This window comes from Podarcis cretensis, assembly GCF_951804945.1.
Source record: "Podarcis cretensis genome assembly, chromosome: 12".
NCBI lineage: Eukaryota > Metazoa > Chordata > Lepidosauria > Squamata > Lacertidae > Podarcis > Podarcis cretensis.
In genome coordinates, this window is record NC_137181.1 from 12,937,148 (window position 1) to 12,953,854 (window position 16,707).

Genomic DNA, 16,707 nt, shown 5'->3' on the forward strand with positions numbered 1-16,707 from the left:
TGGATACCTTTAAAAGAGGATTAGACTAATTCGTGTACAATATGAGCTATGACGGCTGTGTTTCACCTCCAGTGTTGGAGGCATCATGACTCTGAATGCCGGTTCCTGGAAATCACAGGTGGGGAGAACTCAGGTCCTGGTTTCAGGCTTCCCACAGGCATCTGGTTGGTCACTGTGAGAACAGGATGCTTGATCCAACAGGCTCCTCTTAGGTTCTTATGAGAGCATATGGGCTCTGAAGTGGGAACGGCAGCTGAAAAGTCCTCATGCAGTGGATCACATAAAGGCCTCTGGATCCCTTCTCGTTGCTCATGTGAAGGTGTAAGATTTCTCAGTAATTCAGCAATTCCTTTCGAGGGTATTCTTTCATGTTAGGTACAGAGCTTTGTCTTATACCACTTCTCATATGTGATCCAATCCAGTTAAGATCTACATCCGGTACTCTTCTTCATGCTTCATCTTCCACCAGGAAGCAAAGCATGGAGCAGAACCTTGGGACAGGGATGTCTGATATGTTGTTGATCAGGCATAGGCAAACTCGGCCCTCCAGGTGTTTTGGGACTACAATTCCTATCATCCCTGACCACTGGTCCTGTTAGCTAGGGATGATGGGAGTTGTAGTCCCAAAACATCTGGAGGGCTGAGTTTGCCCATGCCTGCTGTTGATGGATGTTTCCTCTGTTTTATAGATACCTGCTTTCAAAGGTGTGAGATACCCCAAGTGCAGGAGAAGCTGAGTATAAAGGCTTCTAATGAATGAATACCCATGGGCAAACTTGTATATATCAGTTGAGAATGGCACCAATAGGAATAAGGAATTATGGGTGGAAGGCAGAGGATAAAGGATTCTTGGGGAAATGATTTCTCCCCTCTCTCCATTTTGTGTAAAAAAACAAACACAGAACAAAACAAAAACTCTTGAGTGGAGGGGAGTAAGAGCCCATTTTCTCCCTCCTCCCCAGCTGGTTCTTTTTTTGGAGGGGGGAGCTGGCTTTCATTACATCCCTGAAACAATTGCTTCCTTGCCCTAGCAGAGATGTGTTAGCACATGTGGACTGCTCCTGAACATTCCTCATAGAATCATAGAGGAACCAGGAGGATCATCTAGTCCACCCCTCTGCGATGCAGGAATCTCAGCTGGCCATCCAACCTCTGTTAAAAAAACCTCCAAAAAAGGAGAGTCCACAACCTCCCGAGGGAGACCTCTAATCAGAATCATTTTGGTGGAGCTGGGAAGCTGGGCAGTCCTTCTGAGATATGAAGATCTCATACCAGAGCAGGTTTTCTGTTTTTTCCCTACCAGCTGGGGCATCCTTATTGTCCACACCCCCACATACTATTTTGAAATAAATGAATAGGGCTGTATTGTAGTATGCCTGCGTTTCTTGGGATTGGGAAGGACAACTGTATGGATCTGAGGGCTGTGAAGCTACTGCAGTCACACACATTTCCAGCTTTAGTTTACAGGGGGTGTCATCCCCGACTCTGTTTGTGGCCTGGCTCCCTGCAGTCTGTCTCCCCAGGCACTTTTCTAAGCTGTGCTCTGATGTTGGAAGTGAGCTTGATTGGGAGAGAAGTGCTTGATGAGGAGGTATGCTATGTAGCAAGTGCATGGGAGCTATGCACTCAACTGCGCACCCTTCTTGCTCTTAAAATTGGAAAACCTACTTTTCTGATTTTGTGGGACAGGATCAGATCAGAGTCGAGAGTGTCATTTTGAGCATTTTGTGCTCCTTTGTCAAGGCTGTAAAATACAAAAGACAAAAGTGATAGAACTGCATAACAAGGTTGTCAGTGTGCTTGTACAGCACAGTTGTAAATACCAGATTCCTTCAGTTTGGTTGCATAAAGCAAGCTTTCATGAAGCAATTGTGGTGTCAAGCCCCTTTCCTCCTACAAAAAACGAAAGGGAAAAGCTTTCAGGTATGAGAAGTACAGAGTTGTGAGTTCCATAGCCAAACTCCATTTTTATTTATATGCATTTAACAAAATTAATATACTGCTTACTCAATAGAAAACCTGTAAGCATTTGTGTGTGTGTGTTGGAATGAGCAGCGAGAGTTTAGAAACTGAGCATTAGTATTGCCCAGGCTTTGCTTTATTTAACAGCCCCAAATATATTTCTGAATCTGTTGCCTTAAGTAACAAATTCAAAATGAAATTAAAAATTAAGCCGTAAGCTCCATTGCAGTCTGCTCTGTAATGGAACCTTTATTGTGATTATAGAAAAAGGCATGCTTGAAGTAAGTTGAATTATTTTTTTCCTCGAATGAAGGGGAAAGTATTTTCCTCCATGGTGGTAAAACTAAGGCATTTAACTTGCTCAAATAGCACTAGCAAAGCCTTGCATTTAATTAATTTTCTTACATTTATATCCTGCCTTTTGTCTGTGATGGAATCCATCAAGCTTTATGTGTAGTTCCCCCATCAGACACTGGCCAGACCCAGACCTTCAGCAAGGCGGTGGCCTCACTTTCCTTCAGGCCATATAAACACTTGCTAGGCAGCCATAGGTGATAAGAAATTGCAGGCAGGCAAGGGAGCTGTGTTAGTTCTGTCAAATCATGTCCACAGCTTGAGGCTCAGGTTTGTCCTCTACCATCTGTTGCGGATTAGATGTTTGACCTTTCTTCTAGCTTCTGTCAAGGAACCAGAGAAATTGTTTCTCTATACAGTTGTAGAGCTCCTTTCTGCTGTAGATGTCCTGAAGACCATGTATAGGGCTGCTTTCAACATCTGGGAACTAAAATGGAAGCATACTATGGTTATGCTATGTATGTAACACACATTTTGTGTTTTATTTAAAACTGCTGGCAGAGATTTGCACCGTAAAGGTATGCATTTGGTCACCCCACAACCCTTTTGCCTGGGAAAATGAAGAAAAGCAAATGCTTGACTTTCTGCTAAGCCAATTCTGATTGAATTTATTGATATTTGCTTCAACTGGAAGGGAAACCTTGTAGTGATATCTAAATCTAAAGAAATAGAGGTGGTGGTTACTGATGTTGATCCAGGAAGTTGCAGTGGAATCAATTCTAAGATCCATTTCAACTATACATCTTGATGCATTTTATTTATACACATTTTCCAACCTGTTCTGGAAATCTGTTGTTTCCATATTACTTAAAGCACACCTGTTATTGATATGTTTAATGAAATCTGATCAAATAATAGCTGCACAATCTCTGCTATCTATAGTATGCCACATTAAGGTTATTGTGAGAGACAGGAAAAATAAAAATAGTTTCACAGATGGATCTTGAAAGAGCAACAAACTGACATACAAGTGCTTATATTCAAAAAAACAAATTTAGTTGCAATCTGATTTAAGATGTTGGTGGAAATCTGCTTTAAGAAATTCAGTAGCTGTAAGCCACTCTTGGAAGAATAAAACATTTCTTTCTTGATAAATGCAAGGATGCATTTCTATTTGCAAATTAAAAAGATCTGGTAAAAGTAATGTGTGTGCCCTATAATCAGGGTGATGGGTGGCTGTGCAATTTTGTTGTGGCTGCAGGGAAAAAATTTTATTACTTCATTAGTCCTTTTAATCCTCCTGGTAAATATCTAAAAGCGCCCCCTTCTTTCATCTGATAGAACTTTCTGCAGAAGCCAAAGCAGCGTTATTTGAATTTGAAGAGAGGGAAAGGCAAATGAAGCAGGGGCGTTATGGCTCAAGAAGAGGAGGAGGAGGAGGAGGAAGGAGAGGAGGGCCTTTAATGTGTCGTGGGATGGGAGAACAAAGAAGAGACAACAATGAAAGGGGAAGAATGAAGGATCACAGGCCTGCGTTGCTGTCGACCCAGACATCTGTTACGGTATCCAAACGCAATGATTATGGTGGTCAGGGTTGGTGAATTTTAGTTATTTAAGCAAAATGGTTGAAAACACTGACTGCATTAAGCTGCTCAAGGTTGAATTCAATAGTTCATTTATTGATGGGAATGCGAGCACTTTCGTTTGTGGCTGCCCCTACACAAGTCCAAGCCACTGTTGGCAGAGCATATACATGAGCATGGTTCCTCCACTGCTCCATCCTGAGGTTTCTGAGAGATCCTGTGCCCCAAGTTATTGCGGGGCGGGGGGCTATTTTAGGAGTAGCCAAGGACCAATGTCAGAAACTGCTTTTAACTTCGCTGAGTTTCCAGTGAGGCTCCCATGTAGTGTAGAAAGCTGCTGTAGCTTTTATATCAAGAGTAGATACGAGGCTGGGTATGTTTGCAGTAGTAGCATTATGAGTGGGAGAACATTCTGGTGGGAGAACGTAAAGGAATGGGAGTGGTAGCTACTATAATCATGCTGCTGAAAGCATCCACTTTCTGAGAAGCTGCTAAGTAGAACTTGATGGCAATGGCTTGTCTCCTGCTGTTGCCTCTCCCTCCCCACACATTGGGCTTCCTGTGTACATGGAGTTTCCATTTAGCTATCATGGCTCATAAGCCTGTGAATATCAAACTTCCAGGAGTTTGTGTAGTCAGTAGTCTCAGGGGATGCCTCTTGTTTTTAAATTTTTTTTAAAGGTGATTACAATTTTGAGCAAACGTGATTTTCTGTGTTTTCTTTTTAGACACATTCAGAAAGGATATTTCGTCATCAACAGCCCATTAGGAATCTCTTCCAGCAGCAGCAACAACAGCAGCAGCAGCAGCAGCAACAGTTGCAGGGGCTGTTACCCATTCCCCCTCAGCTTCATACACCACCTCCAACTCAAGGGATGCATATGCCACCCCAGCTGGAAGCACCAAGAATGCTGATGAATCCTCCTCCAGTGACATCTCAGCAGCCAAAAAACATACATATAAACCCACACTTCAAAGGAACTGTAGTAACGCCTGTACAAGGTGAGATTTTGTCAGAAAGCAACTCTATAAACAGCCTATAATTTTGTCCTGGAGCAGCCCCCTCCAGTTCTATAAGTACAATTCACATGTGATGATGATGATAATTTATATACTGCCCTATACCCGGGGGTCTCAGGGTGCTTCACAGAATAAAATTCTGTGATTATTCTGCATGTACTGCTGTTTTACTGCCTTCATTTATGCAGAGGTGTGCTTGTATGAAAGGGTTGGGGTATTGCTGAAGTAGGGGAAAGGTGTCTATTCAGACATATATATATATATATACAGTCGTACCTTGAAAGTTGATTGGAATCCGTTCTTGAAGTTCGATTGACTTCCAAAACCAAAGCGCGGCTTCTGATTGGCTGCAGGAAGGAAGCTCCTGCAGCCAATCAGAGGCCCCATCGGATGTTCGACTTCCAAAAGAACATTCGAAAATTGGAACACTCCGGGTTTTGATCATTTGGGAACTGATTTGTTCGGGAGCCAAGGCATTTGAGATCCAGGGTACAACTGTACTGCCTTGGCGTTTACTGCCAGCATATAGAGAACATTTATATTAAATCAAAACATTATTCATTCAGGCAAGTCCAGCAAGTGTGTGTGTATTGAATGCTGACTTTAAAATGTCAACATGCTTCGCTCCTTCCATTCATTCCAGTATTTGAACTACAAAATCAACTAGATTCTTTGAATACAGTCATACCTTGGGTTATGAACGCTGCGGATTGCGCGTTTTCAGGTTGCAGACCGCGCCCAACCCGGTAGTACCGGAACAGGTTACTTCTGGGTTTCCAGTGCTCGTGCATGTGCAGAAGTACAAAATGACGTCATGTGCGGAAGCACGCGTGCACAGACGCGGTGCTTCAGGCTGCGAACGCTGCGGGTTGCAAACGTGCCTCCCGCACGGATCACATTCGTAACCAGAGATATGACTGTACCTGATACTTGGAAGTGGTACCAGTTTATTTTATTTGTGATCTTTTGAGTCCAGTCGTTGGCTAACACCTACTTCAGAACCAACATGACAAGTTAACTTTATAATTGATCATTCATTCACATATATATTGTTTAATTCTACAAAATTCTTGTGTTGCCTATGCTAGCTGAATCCCAATTGCCCTGGTTGAATGCTCTTAGTAAATTTTTCCTGCCTGCAGCTATTTGGAAGAACGGGGAAGCAGCTGCCTATGAATATGACTGCTTATAAAAATGGCCTAGAGTCTTGGCTAAAACAAATTGATTTAAAAGGTGTGCTCCTTGTTTTTAGTGCCCTTGCTGCCAGTCCCAAACCAGCCAAGACCTGCTGTAGGACCCCAGAGATTTCCTGTGAGTAGCAGCTGTTTTTTCTTCTCTGATATGGATAAGCATACATTTGCAAAGAAATATTAATATGGCAAATAAAAGCGGTGCCAGTGAAATATAACTTTAAGGTTTTGTAAATATTGACAGTGATCTGTGCAGTAGAAAATGTTTGTTAGAAGCTTAAGATCAATGAATTTCTGAGAGCAGAATTAATTTTGTTTAATTGTAAAATTGTCGAGCCACTCTCTCAAATGGGGAGTGTTAAAATAGAAAAGTGCAATGATTTTTTTAAAAAATGACTTCAATATAAATAGGAGGAATGCTAATTTAATAAAAAGGTCATACTTAAAAATGTGTTGTGCTTGGAAAATATAAAGATCTGTACTAGTTTTGTACTTATTTTAAGCATTTAATAGCAGATGTCGAGTTGACACTGGCTAATTCTACCCCCCTTTCTTATTTTTGGCTTCTAAAATACACTTTCTCTTTCTCCTTGATTGATTTACTTCTCTGACATTAATCTTACTCCTCAGGATCAATGTCATATAATCCCACCTTGCCAGTCCTTGCCATCTTCAGGGATATCCCCATGTAGAGCACATTGATAATCCAACCAGTTTGGATTACTGAATAATGTGGGCTATAGTATCAAGGTTGTCCTTATCTAAGAATGTTTGAAGGTAGTGCAATAGCTGAAGCTGGGCATAGGCACTCCTCACCACTGTGACCACTTGGACCTCCAGTGATGGCTTGGTATCTTGGAGTATCCCTAGACTGCACACCTCTTCTTTCATGGGGACTGCTACTCCATCCTGAATTGACTGGCTACTAATTAATGGAACCAGCCATTCACATAATGCCAGGAAGTCAGTTTATTGACTCGCCCAGTACATTCCTGCCTCCTGTACTGCATTTGCACAATCTTTCCTGATTATGATGGTAGGGAGAGATCTTGCTGGGTGTCAGCTGTGTGTTGTTGATGCCATGCTCTTAAATTCCCAGATAAGTATTGTTTCCAGACTGTGGAAGGACCACATGTTTTGAGTTCCTTTTGAGTACTTAAAGAAGCTTTAGGAAAACTAGCTATAAAATAATTGTTAATATATGCACAGCCTGTCTGCTTGACCGTAGATTCTAAGACAAAAAATAGTTGCAAGTAGAAAATGTACACCTCAAAATGTGAGAGTGGATTTGTACCATCCATGGTCTTTTAATAGGATGATTAGTTTTCCTTACATAATCAATTACTGTGTCTGTTTTTTCTGTGAGGGATTACTAATAGTCATTGCAATTACTGCATAAATCTGTATTACAACATGCCAAAAATGCTTTGAATCCTGTGATTTAAGTATTTTAATTTATCAAGTTTTACAGAAAATGGATGCATATGAGGAATGAGACAGCCTTACTTTTTACTAAATTAAGACGAGGTTTTCATATGAGCAACTGCTCATTTGAAATAGGAACTTGATGGCTGTTACACATCAGTCACATTTCATTCTGAAAAACACCCAAGTTGTACATGATGCCAGTCAACAAAACTTGAAAGTTTTTTTTTTTAAAAAAGAATATAATATATATGTGTAGCCATTATTAGATGAACTCCACAATGCCCATAGAATAAATTATTGTGGGGGACCAAGGATTACTAGTCCATATTCTCAGTTGCTGCTCGTATTTTGTTCAGAGGTGCAAACAGTGACCCATGGACGATCCAGTTCTATAATTTAGTTGGCATTGCCTTGTAGGGTATTCAGATGCAGAGCACATGAGCTTTGCTGATATGATGTTACTGAGAGGAAACAAGTGCTGCGGAACAAATGTAGTTCCTGAAAGATCTCCTGAAACGTCACGCTGGTGGTATGGTGATTTTTGTTTTTCCAGATTGCAGGTGACCTTGTAAAACTAGTAGAATGTGTTGTTTAATCACACGTTCAATACATTTGGTAGGTCCTTTGGAGGCCGGAAGGTGCTTGAGAGGCCAGCCTTAATCTGTGGGTTGCCATTTTGCTATTCCTGCCATGCACTGCTGCCAGAAGTTGAGGGGAGAGGGGGGAGTAAAGCAGCATCATTACTGAGCCTAAACTGAAGAAAAGTAGAACAGAAGTCCTGCCTTTCTGTAGCCTGTCAATTATGGATTGAATTCTAATAGCAAATAGCTTACTAGTTTGGAAGTCAGGATTCCATGTTTCTCTCATGAAATTGTAGTCCCGTCCCACCCGGTTTATGGACCGACTTTCGTTAGAATAAATAACAGCTCCCCGAATTCACACATAATGCAGAATTGCAGTTCTTCAAAAATGAGAGTAGAAGCTTTTCTTCTTCATTCCACAGAAAGGGAGCCTCAGGACATAGCTTAGAGGATTTCTTCCGCAGCTTAGATGATCTCCTGAATTGGGTCCATAACAATGATCTGTTAATTTCAGATAGCATGTCATAGTGACCAGCCACTTGGAAGTGTGTTTGCCTTCAGACTGGTAGAAGTTTCTTTCAAACTCCATGAGCACAGTTCTGACACTAACCGCTTTCAGTGCATTTAGAAAATTTTAGACAGCCCAAGTTACTGCAACTCAAAGAAATCATATAAATTGTTCATATTTCAATATTGTTTTGTTTTTTACACATTTGCATTCCCAGTGCCACATACGTGTCTCTTCATTAGATCATATAAGCATATGCTTACATAGTTGTTTAAATTAGGGTTTTTTTCTTCTATGTCACCTTTAATTTTTTAGTATAATAAAACAAGAAGTTCTTGACCTTATCCAAAAAGACTAGCAGTATGTTCCTCCCTAGCCCCTTTAGAAATGGTTGATCAAGATAAATTCCTCTTGGGAAAGACCACAGAATTAATAAATCATTCATTCTAGTAGTTGAGGGGCTTGCTTTTTCAGTTGTCTAAGAACCTTTTCCATACATTATGGAAGCCAAGAACCAAGCCTGTATTTGGCTCAGTATGCAGCTGTGTTGACTGGGGTGGATGAGAGTTGTAGTACAAAACACCTGGAGAGTACAGGATTGGGGGATGCTGTTTTACACATACAGATGTTCCGATGAAATATAATTTGTGAATAGGGCTTTATAATAAGTACATTTTCAAGAGTGTCTTCTGACCGACATTATTTTGAGCATTTGAGAGATTACGGATTACGCGATTGTAGCAATAATATTTGTTTAGATGTTAGATCTCAAATGGCACTGGGGGGGGGGACACCCCTTCTGCGCTGCTGCAGCAGTGATTGTGCTTTTGCTATGGCGGTGCTGTTAGAAGAGCAGCAGTAAATGAAATTTTCACTCTATTACTGTGCAGCAGCGGTGGCGAATCCCACATAGTCTGGAAAGCATTTTGTTTTCTTTTTAACATGATACAAGGTATCAGGTGGTCATGATTGACATTTCTTGGATAGAGCTTTATACAGCATTTCATGCAAATCATGTTTGAATGAGACTGCTGAATCAAATTACATTTCTCTCCTATTATAGCCCCTACAGATGTGCAACTGAGCTTCCTCAGCATCTACTGGCAAGCTTTCCTTACGAGGACTTGCCATTTTCACAACTCGTCTGCGCAGCCCTATAATTGCAACACTTACAATGGTGACAGAGTGATGAGTGTTTTCTCTTATCAAATCTATAAGTAGTAGCAAGCAGATGTAGTGCAAGATTTCCAAACACCAGCCCCCCCACTCTATACGCTGTCAAACAGTGTCAGGCTGGCAGAGGGAAAATGCAATTTAAAATGCAGGTGACATAATAACAAACACCCTCCATTTGCTAGTGGGCTTCTGATTAATCACTATTACCATACATTATCATACCATCAAATTTAATCATATCAGTGAATTCCCATCTGCAGGAGGAGCAGCAGAAGCTAAATATGATGGTAACAGCTATTAAACAAGGGCGGCAAAGAAGACTTCTAAAATGAAGCAACCCTTTCCCTTTATTGATCTTACAAACGGTAAAATGAAGCTGAATTAACAGTTGTCCACTCTTTCACGTGACAGATGCAACCGTTACAAACACACACACAAACAAATCCCAGAACATCAGAATTCACAAAAGCACTATGCTACAGAAGTGTTGAAATAAATGTGACCTCACTTTTGCCCTTCAATCTACAGTGCGTCTAAAATAGTCAGGAGCTGGGGGTGGATTATAAACCTCCCCAGGAATATATTAGGGGTCCCTGGTGATCAAGATCCCGTAATATACCATGCATTTTTTTGCGGGGGTGGGGTGGGAGTGGGGTGGATCTTTGCTTTCAGTATGCAGGAATGTTTGCTAATGATCTGAGGAAACATGCAGTTCAGTATGGAATAGGATGTTGGGAACAGGCATGTTTAGCTTGTGGATTGGTGTGTGTGTGTTTTAAATAGAATTTAAGCAGGAACAGTGCAGGACCCTAAACTACTAAGGGTAATGATTCATGTACAAATTTCTTGTACAGTGAAACAGGAAGCATTCCCGCCACCACCACTACTGCTACTACCACTATTATTACTATAAGATGCCTTTAAAAAAGAATACAAATTTATGTAGGATATCTTTTAGTGGATATTTGCCCTGAGAGCCTCCATATTTGGAAGTAGTATACCTTATGAGTAAGTAGTGCTGGAAACAAAAGAAGAGACACATCATTGTGCTTGGTGAATTCTGAATAGAAGTATATTTTCTGTTCTCTTGTTCCCTTCCACCATCCAAAAAAACCCCTGGTTTCAAATTCTATTGAGGTCTAATATATAATCTTTCCATTTCCCCAGATGCACAGTTCCAGCAAAAATGTGTGCTGGTATTAATATTTTATTTCTTCCTATCACACGAGCCCAGAATGGCTAACAGTATTCCTTTAACGCAACACAAAAAAGTGCCCAACTTCAGAAACATTTCTTAAAAATGAAGTGTTAATTCTTCATTTATTATTGCATTGTAATAATTTTAAAAGTTATAGCCAGTTCCAGTTTTTTAACCTCCTTATACTCATCTCCTCCAGGTTAAAACCACAACTCTACAATAAAATACAATGTACAGTACCGTATAACAGTAATATACAGTAGGGCCTCTCATACTATACTCCAAAGGCTTGCAAAAACAGGTCTTAATCTCTCACAGAAGTAAAACAATATTGGGGACAACTAGCCATTGGGGGAGGCCTAGCTTCATGTAGTTTCCCCCTGGGCCATATAGTTTTTTGTTTTTTTAAATTTGTATACCGTCTTTCTATCTTACAATGCTCAAGGCGGTTTACAAGCTGAAGAAACAAAAAATGTACATTTTATAACAATCTAATACAATACAAAAATGTGATAATAAAACTTTAAAATTGGCAACCTACATCAAAAATGTAAAATTCAACAAACATTAGAATAGTATTAAATAATAATAACATATAGAAGTTAAACAGAAATCCACTCAACAGTTACAATAAATAATTTCTAAACTATAGTCAATAAAACAATGGCAAGCCACAGTACATAAAATAATACAAATTGAGAAGCAGAGACTAGAGGGTGGAGCAAGGCAGGTGGAAGGAGGCCTTGCCTGATGGAGTCTCTCCCCTCACAGGCCATACTCATGAAGGGTATGAAGGTTTGTGCATTAGTACCAACACTGCAGTGCGCTCAGGATTAGTGTAATGTGTTCCCATTTTACTGCTCCAGGTAACAAATGGTTTCCCCAGCCACTCTGGGCGGCTTCCACAGAGACCAAAAATATACTAAGATGTCACACATTAAAACTTCCCTGAACAGGGCTGCCTTAAGATGTCTTCTGAATGTCAGGTAGTTGTTTATCGCTTTGACATCTGATGGGAGGGTGTTCCACAGGGCGGGTGCCACTACCGAGAAGGCCCTCTGCCTGGTTCCCTGTAGCTTTGTTTCTCGCAATGAGGGAACCACCAGAAGGCCCTTGGCACTGGACCTCAGCATCCGGGCTGAACGATGGGGGTGGAGATGCTCCTTCAGGTATACTGGGCCCCAGGTATTCTAAGACCCCAAAGCCATCTTACCCACAGTCTTGTTAGGATTCAGCCTCAGTTTATTAGGCTTTCTCCAGCGCATCACTGCCTCCAGATTCCAGCACTTGTACAACCTCCCCTGATTCAGTTTGTGTGGAAAGACAGAGCTCAAATTCATCTAAATATTAGCGACTCCATGCGCCAAATCTTCAGATGGCATCTCCGAAGGTGATTGGTTTTAGTCATTTCCCCTCCAGAGATGGGAATGCTTGTCATCCCAAAAAGCAATCTAGAATTTCACCTACTTTAAAATACTTCTTTCGCCACATACAGTAAGTCACCCTTGGGTATAAGAACCAGAGAGTGGACCCTGCTTCCTTTTTGCATGCATCTAATTGGTGCAGAGGGGACGCAGGTGGCGCTGTGAGTTAAAGCCTCAGCGCCTAGGACTTGCCGATCGAAAGGTCGGCGGTTCGAATCCCTGCGGCGGGGTGCGCTCCCGCTGCTCGGTCCCAGCGCCTGCCAACCTAGCAGTTCGAAAGCACCTCCAGGTGCAAGTAGATAAATAGGGACCGCTTACCAGCGGGAAGGTAAACGGCGTTTCCGTGTGCGGCTCTGGCTCGCCAGAGCAGTGATGTCACGCTGGCCACGTGACCCGGAAGTGTCTCCGGACAGCGCTGGCCCCTGGCCTCTTGAGTGAGATGGGCGCACAACCCCAGAGTCTGTCAAGACTGGCCCGTACGGGCAGGGGTACCTTTACCTTTACCTTTAATTGGTGCAGAACTCAGTAAATTAAAAAAATTAAGCTTATCATGAAGCCCAAAGCCAACATGCATTTGGGCATGGTGGTTTGCTGAGAACATGATGGCTGTGGAGCCATACATTGAAGGGATCTGCATGTTACATTTCTGCGTGCATCTTACCCTGTGGTGATTGAATTGAACTAAGGTCATTTACCCAAGAAAAGCCAAAGTCCAGTGGATGCTAAAGTAAGAGGATTAACATTTTGTGACAGATAGCTATAGTTTTAATCATGTCATAGGTTATAGTCACTGATTCTTTGCATTTATACAATTTTTAATAAGAATTAACAGAGTATCCCTACTTTGGTGTCAGTGGCATTCTTCTAGCCTCTTTGCATGTTAAGTGAGATTAATAAATGAAAACATGTTGTAGAGACAGGGTGTAATTTATTGAAAGATTCGTGAAGTTTCAATGACATTGTTAAGGTATTTAATTAGTCTCTTTGAAAAAAAGTATAGAGTGACCCTTTTAGGAAAGCTGATAAGTCATATAATAGCTGTTAGATCCTCTTTATGCCTTGCTTTATAAGATTAACTTTGTGCTAAGCAATTTATGCTAAGTTTTCTCTTATTGGTAGCCAAAGTTATCTGTGGTTCATGAATAGATTATAACAGATAACATCATGTAATTAACAAGAGATGCCGAAAAGTAAAAGTACAATTTCTGTAAGAATTGTATGAGAGAGAATGTTAATTTCTTAACTAGGGGGGATATTTGAGAGGATAAAAAGGAAAGCAAAATAGTGTAATTCTTTGACAGGATTAGGGTAACCTTATCTCATGTTCTTTCAGAAAGTAGGATTGCCTGCGTATGTGGAAGTCATGCTCAATGAGCCATTCAGATCTCTATAACAAACTGTAGACAGAAGTTACCTAGTGCTGAGGTTTTGCAAAAGTAATCAATAACATTCTGGTTAAGCCTGTGATATGATGCATAATGGAAGTACATATGCAAAGAAGAATGGCTGAACAATGCTTGATGAATCGTTTTTATAGGCATTGGTTAGCCCTATAACTTGCAACATCTAATTAGTGATAGGCAAAGGCTGGCATTATTAAATGTCACGCAAGGCTTCAGATTCTAGTCAGTTCTTAAGCAACAATAAACTCTTTGATTGACTGAAATGTTGTCCCTGATCAATTGGACAATACACACGGATTATTAAGAATTCACATTTATACAAAAACCACACTTCTTCTTTGTGCCTCTTCTGGGATGATGCCTGCTCTGATCACTACATGTATCAACTAAAATATGTGCTTCCTGTCCGCAATAAATTATTGGTTCATTCATAAACAGATTTAATCTATTTAAAAAGCCTCAACCAATCAACTAATAAGGTGACAGCCCTAATTTCACAACTTCAAGGTTTGAAAGCTATTATGTATAGACAGTTTGTGGCTATGAGATTAAGCTCTAGGTCTGAGTTGTCTGGCTGGCCCTCTGCCATAAACTCACTACATAGCCTTAGGCAATCTACCATATCTTGTTGTAGCCGACCCACTTACAGTATGGGAACAAACTAATCTACTTTGCAGGGCCGGTTTAAGGATGACTGAGACTGTATATGCTTTTACTTGGGACGTGGGTGGCGCTGTGGTCTAAACCACTAAGCCTAGAGCTTGCCAATCGGAAGGTCAGAGGTTCAAATCCCCGCGACAGGGTGAGTTCCCATTGTTCGGTCCCAGCTCCTGCCAACCTAGCAGATTGAAAGCACGTCAAGATGCAAGTAGATAAATAGGTACTGCTCCGGCCGGAAGGTAAATGACGTTTCTGTGCGCTGTTCTGGTTTCACCAGAAGCGGCTTAGTCATGCTGGCCACATGACCCAGAAAAACTGTCTGTGGACAACCGTCGACTCCCTCAGCCAGTAAAGCGAGATGAGCGCGCAACCCCAGAGTCATTCACGACTGGACTTAACTGTCAAGGGTCCTTTACCTTTTTATGCTTTTATTTATTTCATTACATTTATATCCTGGCTATTTTTACCATTATGGAACCCAAGGCAGTAAAGTGAGGCCTTTTAAATACTAGTGTGTGGAAATCTATAAATCCTTTTACTATAAACTGTCAGATGCTTTGAAATGAGCCACTGTTTAAATGAGCATAAGAGGCTTGCAGCCTTCAAGCTCTAAAGATTTCTAAGTGAATATCATGTAGCAAACACTGTTGAATGTAATGTTTTGAACTCTTAGTCCAGAAAGCCAGACCTGTGGGATTGTGCAGCTGGACTGTGCTTTTGATGGGAGTGGGGTGGGGTAGCAGAAGTTTGGGGAGTATCTGGCTCTCTCCCTGGTTAAGATCACAACTATATGTATTCTGCAAAGCCATGACCCTCTTCAGTTTACTTGGTGGGTTTGGAAAAAAACAAAGAGACAAACAAACGGCAGCAAATGCCCAAAATGCATTATCCCAAAGCACATTCTTGCAGTGTTACGATTTAGGCCATGTAAAAAATCAAGATCAATTTTATCCGCTTACAAATGAATGTTACTTTTAGCATCTTGTGGCTCTTTGAAACTGCCTATGTGAGGGCACGGAAAGGAGAAACTACTGTGCATATCAGAATTTATTATGTTTCCCGTATGCTTGTTTTCTTTGTGGTACATATGTTGCTGAGCACAAAAAATAGCATTCTGACTTCTAAATTTAACAGGAGTGTAAAACGTTAGCAGTTAAATATCTATCAAAGAACCTTGGTTCAGATTCTGAAAGAAGTAGGCTATTTTGATATTATATTTGTCGGTGTCCTTAACTGTGACTGTAGAATTGTGCATGGTATATCCATGGACCCAAGGCCACTTAAATGTTTCACAGTCCACAGAATTGTACTGTACTTGTATTTTCCCCCTATTAATGCAACACATCTGTAGCTAATGTCTGTTGCAGAGTTCCTAGTGGTGTATACTGTGCTTCAGGTTTTCAGAAAGAGATAGAAGATTTAATGGTGCAAGTAAATAAATGATTAGCGCATGAGAGACCTGTGTATGTGTGTAGGTAGTAGAAGCCTGTTTTTCTGTAACTCAAGTTTGTGTTTAGTTGACTAAAAAATGTAGCCCCCCCCCAACCATAAAATGAAAAATTGTAGTTGGGCTAACAGGACTAATTTATGGACAATTGTATGCATACATTTATAAAGGGCAGCTAAGCACGGGAACAGAAGTGTAGATTTCAGAGCAGGGGATGCCACCACCTTCGAGCTCTGTAATGGGAGCTGTCACCATCCTGTGTGCTGGAGCAGCATCCAGTTTAGAACGTGGCTCTTTGAAATGTAGCAGAACCAGAGTAAAAGCTGGCACACAAATTAAGCACTATAATTCTAATAGTCCAGTTCTTACTCATATGCAGAACAATTTTCCCCACTAACTTTGTGTGTGTTGAAGTGGGATTTAATTGTACTTTATTCCTTGCAGCCCTTAAATTTGTCCAGGAATCTTTGTTGTTGTTTTTAAGCCTGTACGGTAATAGTAAGGAAACATACTGATTGTGGGTAATACTGATTTTTAGATGCTTACCTGAAAACGCTGCTGAGTTGAGAATACTCTTGACTGTTTGATGTGCTGTAAGAAGAGATGTGACAACATAATATTACTTCCCACTAATTTAGTTAATGGGTGTTTGTGTCATAAATGGTCCTTGTCTTTTTAGTATATGATATGGCATGTTCGTTCATAGAATCAAAAGGGGGGAAATCAATTACTGAGCTTAAATTTTAAATGGCTCCTTCCTTTGCTGATTGTGAAATAGCTGAATATCAGTCTGAAGCATTTATTTGAAACCAAGGGTGGCAAATCTATGTTAA

The 16,707-nt window shown here is 40.8% G+C and overlaps 1 protein-coding gene across 3 annotated transcripts in view; it reads left to right on the plus strand.

Moving 5' to 3' along the window:
* Positions 1-16,707, plus strand: part of RBM33 (RNA binding motif protein 33) — a 92,277-nt gene that overhangs the window by 24,155 nt on the left and 51,415 nt on the right. For all 3 annotated transcript variants that reach the window (XM_079996383.1, XM_079996382.1, XM_079996384.1), the window contains exons 8-10: positions 3,598-3,818; positions 4,568-4,841; positions 6,112-6,170. In XM_079996383.1, coding sequence (XP_079852509.1) covers positions 3,598-3,818; positions 4,568-4,841; positions 6,112-6,170 — 554 coding nt within the window. The remainder of the gene's footprint in view (positions 1-3,597; positions 3,819-4,567; positions 4,842-6,111; positions 6,171-16,707) is intronic.